The 7,657-nt window shown below is 39.8% G+C and overlaps 1 protein-coding gene across 8 annotated transcripts in view; it reads left to right on the top strand.

Moving 5' to 3' along the window:
* The window catches only part of LOC122560658 (dynein axonemal assembly factor 8), a 102,053-nt gene that overhangs the window by 40,919 nt on the left and 53,477 nt on the right, over positions 1–7,657 (top strand). For 7 of the 8 annotated variants that reach the window (XM_043711543.1, XM_043711538.1, XM_043711537.1 and 4 more), the window contains exons 11-14: positions 1,799–1,987; positions 2,813–3,007; positions 6,782–6,976; positions 7,183–7,299. In XM_043711543.1, the coding sequence (XP_043567478.1) occupies positions 1,799–1,987; positions 2,813–3,007; positions 6,782–6,976; positions 7,183–7,299 (696 nt within the window). The remainder of the gene's footprint in view (positions 1–1,798; positions 1,988–2,812; positions 3,008–6,781; positions 6,977–7,182; positions 7,300–7,657) is intronic. The other variant, XM_043711542.1, reaches the window with a different exon arrangement.

The raw sequence follows: 7,657 nt of genomic DNA, 5'->3' as shown, positions 1-7,657 counted from the left end.
TGGGCCTCCTTCACCGCCACTCCCTCACCACCAGATGCCTGGAGGAAGAACGCCTCATCTTCTGCCTCGGAACACTTCAACCCCAGGGCATCAATGTGGATTTTAACAGTTTCCTCATTTCCCCTTCCCCCACCTCATCCTAGCTTCTAACCTCCAGAAACTCGATCCCCTGACCTGTCCGGACTTGTCCGACCTGCCCAGCTCCTTTTCCACCTATCCACTCCACCCTCTCCTCCCTGACCTATCACCTTCATCTCCTTCCCCACTGACCTATTGTACTCAATGCCACTCTCTCCCCACCCTCCTCTAGCTTATCTCTCCACGCTTCAGGCTCTCTGCCTTTATTCCTGATGAAGGGCTTTTGCCCGAAACGTCGATTTTGCCTGTCTTCGGATGCTGCCTGAATTGCTGTGCTCTTCCAGCACCACTGATCCAGATATCTTATCAAGGCCCCACTGTATTCTAAGATAATCTTTCCACTATTCACTATACCTGTTTTGGTGTCATCTGCAAACTTACTAACCATATTCACATCCAAATCATTTACATAAATGACAAAAAGCAGTGGACCCAGCACTAATCCTTGTGGCACACTACTGGCCACAGGTTTATCAAGCAACTCTCTATCACCTCCTTCTGTCTTCTACCGTTAAGCTAATTTTGTATCTAATTGGCTAGCTCCCCCTGATCCAATGTGATCAAACCTGACAAATCAGCCTACCATGCAGAACCTTGTCAAACACTTTACTGAAGCCTATATAGATAACGTATACTTCTCTGCCTTCATAAAAGCTTGATGTGGAGGTGCTGTTGCTGGACTGGGATGGACAAAGTTAAAAATCGCACAACATCAGGTTGTGGTCCAACAGGTTTATTTGGAAATACTAGCTTTCAGAGCACTATTCCTTCATCGGGTAACCAATGGGGCAGGATCATAAGACACAGAAGTTTTGGCAAAAGATCACAATGTCATGCAATTAACACGATATATTGTTCAGACCTAAATTGCTGTTAAGTCTTTCATCTTTTAGAATGGGTTGCAGGTTTTAGTTCATTAATATGTAAATCCCAGATTAATTGCATGACATTGTGATCTTTTACTATAAATTCTGTGTGTTATGATCTGGCCCCACTAGTTACCTAATGAAGGAGCAGTGCTCTGAAAGCTAGTACTTCCAAATAAACCTGTTGGACTATAACCTGGTGTTGTGTGATTTTTAACTTCATAAATGCTAATCAGGTAATTAGCCATAGTTCACAAAATTAGCCATGGATATATCTCATTGTTAGAGTGAGGTCTTTACAGTATGTACAAATTGAGAGGCACCATTCCACATTAAACATGGGGAAAGGCTTAGAGGCAGCTCCCCATGAATTATCACAAGCTGTACAGACATCAAACTCCCACTGTGGGCATTATTTTGCATCACACTTGCCATAAAGTCAGCCAAGCTAATTGATCGACATAATGTCTGTCTGAACCCTTTCAGCCAATGACTACAGACAGCTACTCGTCATGTAAGGATGACTGTTTTCCACCTCCATTTTATGGTCAGTTTTCATTCCTTTCAAGAACAAAACCTTATATTTGAAAACACTGCACGCACGATACAATAGTGAGGCACCCAATAATTGAGTTAAATGAGGTCTCATGCTACATGGGAAATACTAAATAAGAACTACTAAGAAACCAGAGTTTTAAACAGGACTCCCAATTTCCAATGCTGTGCAATCTAATTCCATTTAAAGCTTGAGACAGTTCTGAGCAATTGGCTTTTTCTCTATTCTTTATTTACAGGAGGCCTCCTATTTGCCCAACATCAGCACCTTACTTCAGAAAGGAAGAAGTGACATGCTTCTACTGACAGTCCAACTCTCCAGCTGTGGCCAACTGACAACTAGTGGGCAGCAGGCTGGTCACTTGCTGGACAGTATGATGACCACAGTCAACTTATATAATGCATTGGTGTCATGGTTTCTTTCCCTGGTGAGTTTCTGGCTAAAAAAGAACAATCAGGTATTGAACAAAAATAGAAGTTGCTGGAAAAGCTCAGCAAGTCTGACAGTATCTGTGAAGAGAAATCAAAGTTAACATATCGGATCTGATGATCCTTCCTCAGAATATGGGAAATACTAAATCAGTTGTGAGAAAGGGTTGCTGGATCCGAAACGTTAACTTTGATTTCTCTTCACAGATGCTGCCAGACCTGCTGAGCTTTTTCAGCAACTTTTGTTTTTGTTTCTCATTTACAGCATTCGCAATTCTTTCAGTTTTTAATCAGGTTTTGAAGTATGGCATTGCTAGGTGTTTGCAGATTATGGTTGCTGAAAATGTGTTGCTGGAAAAGCGCAGCAGGTCAGGCAGCATCCAGGGAACAGGAGAATCGACGTTTCGGGCATAAGCCCTTCTTCAGGAATTCGAAACGTCGATTCTCCTGTTCCCTGGATGCTGCCTGACCTGCGCTTTTCCAGCAACACATTTTCAGCTCTGATCTCCAGCATCTGCTGACCTCACTTTCTCCTGCAGATTATGGTCTCTAACTAGACATAACTTTAACTTCAGTTTCTTTCACATAACCCCAGTAGCAGTGCTTTGATATTTCATAAAGAACTTGTTTAAAACATCAATGTCATTTTTTTAAAAACAAAAGAAAAACTAATTTTATTGTGTATTCTCTCCCATTCGAGTGTTGTAGAAGATAGCTGGCTTCAACATGATTACTGGCTGAAAAAAATCCATGTTTTGAATGAATTTATATATCCACCTTCTGAATATAATGCATTTATAAAGAAATGTTTTCATGTTGACCAGGTGCCAACTCAATTACTTGCTGTAAATAGATTACACGGAGACTGTGGTGACATTGAGGTGAAGGCACCATTTCAGGTGCTAGGAGTTCAACAGGCATGGCAAGAAGATGGCCTCGCTCTTTATGTCTGTGTGGTGCCCGTGTCTCAGGTTCTAAATGCCAGTAAGATCACCTACAGTAAGAGCCGGAAAAACAAGGTTGGAATTAACTACTCACGTTATGAAATGTTGACTGTTCTTGTTCGCAATGTCAGTTTACCTGGACGATACTGAGTGAAGAAAATTTGGTACATTTAGTTGGCTTGTGCAGTAATATATGTAGTCCACAAGTTACACCTCTCTCCTCCTATCTTAGTCTTCAAAACATGCAGGACTGTCAGGTTACTTGGAGGTGACAATTAGCTAGTATTCCGTTGTATGAGCAAGAGACCATATTGACAGAATGTAAACAGCACAAACACATCACGGCTAGGGAATCTTCACTTGTTTTCCCGAGAAAATGTCCAGGGTTGAATGGACAATACTGTGTATGGACGATGTTTTTCATTTTAAAAAATAAAGCAAATGCAATGTCATTTGACAGCACAAAATTCAGCATTATCAAAAAAAAGAGATATTATATCGAAGCTTTTTATCTTGCACATGTCAAGAAAATTCAGAAGTGCTACCAATGTAAAAGAAAACAACATTTATACTGTAAGAGAGGAGAGTGCTGATTGGTTGGAAAGTAAACTCTGATTAGAGACACATTCTGCATGGACAGTATATCAGTTAATGATGACTCAGAGTTAACTGCCAAGCTTTATTGAAATTTTAAAACAGGTTGGTTGTCCCTGATTGGTCAAGGCATTGCCCTGAGAAATGAACTAAAAATGACTGACACCTATTTTGTAGCGTTGTAATAGGCACAGTGTAACATGTTCTTTCTTGTTGAAAAGTATAGCACTCAGTTTATTAATAGCTCCCAGTAAACTCAGTTAGCCTCAAGAGTAATCTGACATTTACTGAGCACTTTTCAGGACCAAAAGTGATGGACTTAGGCTTGTTCATGACTTAACACAATTGTACAGATCATGTCTTTTTAATTGTAGACTGAAATGGGAAAATAACCATGTTAAAATGAGGACTGTTGAATGATTATCAAACATTCAATGTAAATGCCATTTACACAGCTGCAAATTGAAGCTCTACTCGAAGTGTAACTTGCAGATAAGCTAGAACTAAGTGCTGTGTACAATTGAACATTCAACCAGCCACAAGTAGCTGATTGATCTGTAGACTAGTGACCAATTATTAATACGAAAGGCCCTCTGCCTGGCAACAGCTATCTGATTGGTTCTCAGGCAGTTGAATAGCTATGAACAAGATAGGGAAAATCCATGAGACCTCCACCAGTTCAGGAGCTCTATTTTTAGCTTGAAGAAAACTGGTTTACCTTTCCTTTTTGCTGTAAGCTGTGACTTTTAATTTATAAAGTATAAATCAGCCAATGTGGAGATTATAGTTTAACTAGTAGAGTTATATTCCAATCCTTCATAATTGTTTAGTTGTAGCTGTAATCAATTTACTTGTAATAAATAGTAATTCCTGTTTAGTACTTAGTGTAAACTTTCTGTCAACCTGGTATAAAAGTCAGGTAAATTGTGCAATTTTCCATACTACTTAAAATCTTTAACTTTTGTGTTCAAGAATAGCAGAGCTTGATTGCTAGCGTGCAACCCCATTCAGATGAAACACCACATAAAGTGGGAAATGATCTGATGAGGACAGCCATTAACACTCAGGATGGATTTGATGAGCCCTATTTCAGCATCAGCCTTGTATGGTGATCACATGGCTTGCACAAGATTGATGATGAGGCTGATCCTATAGCATGTGATTTAGATTCTTGATTACCAAGAGGAAGAAAGATTATCAGGGATATGTAGGAATATAGAGTTGATGGTGATCTTATTGAATGGTGGAGATGGCTCGTAGGGCCAAATGGCCTACTCTTGTTTCTTGTTTATTATACTTGAATCCACAGGTGCATAAAAGAATTTCCTTACTTGTCCTAATGGACTCTACTGTACTCAAATTCATTTCTGAAACAGGGTCACCATATGAGCTTCCATTTCTCAGTGACCTAATTGAGAAATTGGCCATTGGGCTTTCTCCTACTATATACAGAAAACCTGCCTTCACGGTCAGTACTTGGATTGGGATTCCTACAGTTAACTGCACTGCAAGGTTTCTTTATTAGAAAACTTGTAAATAGGGCCCAAGTTCACTGTGCAAGCTGTATGCTGAAACAGGGCACATCAATGCCATCCTGTGGGGTAATGCATCACTGGTCAGTTCATTTCTTGCTGTATGTCACTCAAGCTCATGAATGGGTGAAAGGTATTGATCCTGAAAAGTTCCCAGTATACCTCTAGATCCCTTAGATGGATTAGGCCTCTCAAACGTTTGAGCAACAAATAAAGCTAACTCTGGTTTCTATACATACAGACACCACTTTGACTGGGACAACACATACATCCTAGGACAGGCAAAACAAAGACACACTTAAAATTCTTAGAGGCATGGCATTCTAACCTGAACTCCATAAATAAACACATCAATTTAGATCCTACCTGCCTTTCCTTAAAAAAATGAACCGGAAATGATATCGTCCACCTTAAGAAACCAAGACCTATAAATAGAGAGGCAGGACATAGAGAGAGCCTCACCAAAGACTCTCACTGATGATGTTACCTAGTATTTTGACGAAACGTCTGAAAACAAATCTTCAAGCTCAGTGAGCTAACTTACATACTTATCATCAATCTGAGCTACAAATCTTCTCAAAAATCGCTATAGCTAACTTTTTCATGCTGCACTTACGCAGTAGGAACCCAAGTGGTGTTTCCCATTAACAAGTTGTTGCATCAAGCCAAAAAGATGTTCTGCCAACACAAATGAATGATGTGGTATATAAATATCAGTACTAATATAATGCAAGTTATGTAGGCTGTATGTTCCAGGGCATTGTATCAAACAGCATATCCATTTAGCTGTTCACAACAAACTAGGTACTGACTGTACTTAACCCACCCATGTTTTCAAAAATCTGACACTAAGTATGATTCTGAGATTGAATAACGTTTGCTATATACAGATAGTTCTTCTATAATACAATAGTTGTGGTCTTGTGTAACACCGCATTGCGGAAAAACCACACTTTAGAACCAGTGTTTAAACTATTGGTGATGTAATTGCATTGCAGCCGACACACATTTTAAAAGTTCAAGCTTAAGAAACAGTGTCCAACTTGTCAATCATGTTACATTGAATTTGCATTCGCAAAATGCGTGTTATAGCAGAACGACTTGTAATTTTGACTGTGCAAAGAATTACTCTGATGACCAGTTTAGGTTTCTCAGGTGGGCTAAAAGTGTGCTGCACTTGCATGTCCAGGAAGCTAGGTAATTAACACAAGGGATCCTGTACTTTGCAGACAGAAAGAATATGTACACACACTACACCTGTTTCAATGGCAGCCATTTTCTTTTTTTTAGGGCAGTACCTGATTAATTAAAGTCAATTTACCTGGTTTAAAATTTAACCCATGATCGGAAGTTAACTGTCAGTCATCATTAACTGATGTATTCTCCATGACAGTGCTTCTATTAATCAATCAACTTGCCAAACAATTACTCTTCTTCTGTCATACAGTATAAATATTGTTTTCCCTTTACATTTGTACATTTTTCAGATTGACTTGATGAGTGCATGACACAAAGCTTCGATAAAACACACATTATTGGTGAAAAGATATACGAGAGGTTAATCTTAACCTGTGCTACAGTGACTTAACCAGATATGATATCTATTGAGTTTCACCTAATCTCAAAGAGAATACAGACTGAGCAGTGGTCGCTGATATCTTGGGGTTATGTCATTTTCTTGGAGAACTGGTTGCCTTAGCCTCCTTTCTTTGTTTATTCACAGCCAAAAGAGGAACTGCGAGGAACTTCAATATTTTATCAACTGGTTATGAAATTTTTATCCCAAACATGCCTGAAAGCAGTGATATGGTGGAGTAAGCAGATGAATGATTCCCTTCAGAGACAGATGTTCCCTCCAGAGATCTATCTTCCAACAGTTCGTCTCAACTCCCTGATTTCTGTTAAGCCAGATTTCAAGGTGGGCTTGAATAAACATTTTTTCACACTATGTATTCATGGGTCACATTGAATCCAAGTCATACTGAGCTTGGGTCACGAGTGAATTTGCTGTTTTGCTTGCTAGGAGGATGTGAAAGATAATGAAACAGTAAAGGAATGTAAAGTATTTATGTGACTTTGATCAGAATTTGAACTTAGTTCATTTGTTCTTTGATTTTTACACAGGCTGTTAAGAAAATATTTGAGATTGAGATGGGGTTTTATTGGCAGACAATAGAGACAGATGAGAGTTCCTGTCCTTCTGTGACTGACATTGATGAGAGCTGTGGGGAGAAACCTGAGGTAAGAGCACAATCACACACTGTTGTCATATGTCAATCCCAGTGCTAGAATGGATCAGGCCTGTGTGAACATTGGAAAATAGATAGTGCTGGTTCACAGGAGTAAAGGGGCAAATCCTAAGTGGAGAAAGTGAGGACTGCAGATGCTGGAGTATCAGAGCTGAAAATGTGTTGCTGGAAAAGCGCAGCAGGTCAGGCAGCAGCCAAGGAACAGGAGAATCGACGTTTCGGGCATAAGCCCTTCTTCAGGCCCGAAACGTCGATTCTCCTGTTCCTTGGATGCTGCCTGACCTGCTGCGCTTTTCCAGCAACACATTTTCAGCTCTGATACTCCAGCATCTGCAGTCCTCACTTTCTCC

Source organism: Chiloscyllium plagiosum, chromosome 21, assembly GCF_004010195.1.
Source record: "Chiloscyllium plagiosum isolate BGI_BamShark_2017 chromosome 21, ASM401019v2, whole genome shotgun sequence".
Lineage (NCBI taxonomy): Eukaryota > Metazoa > Chordata > Chondrichthyes > Orectolobiformes > Hemiscylliidae > Chiloscyllium > Chiloscyllium plagiosum.
Note: the sequence above shows the minus strand (reverse complement) of the source record. Positions and strands in the feature narration are given on the sequence as shown.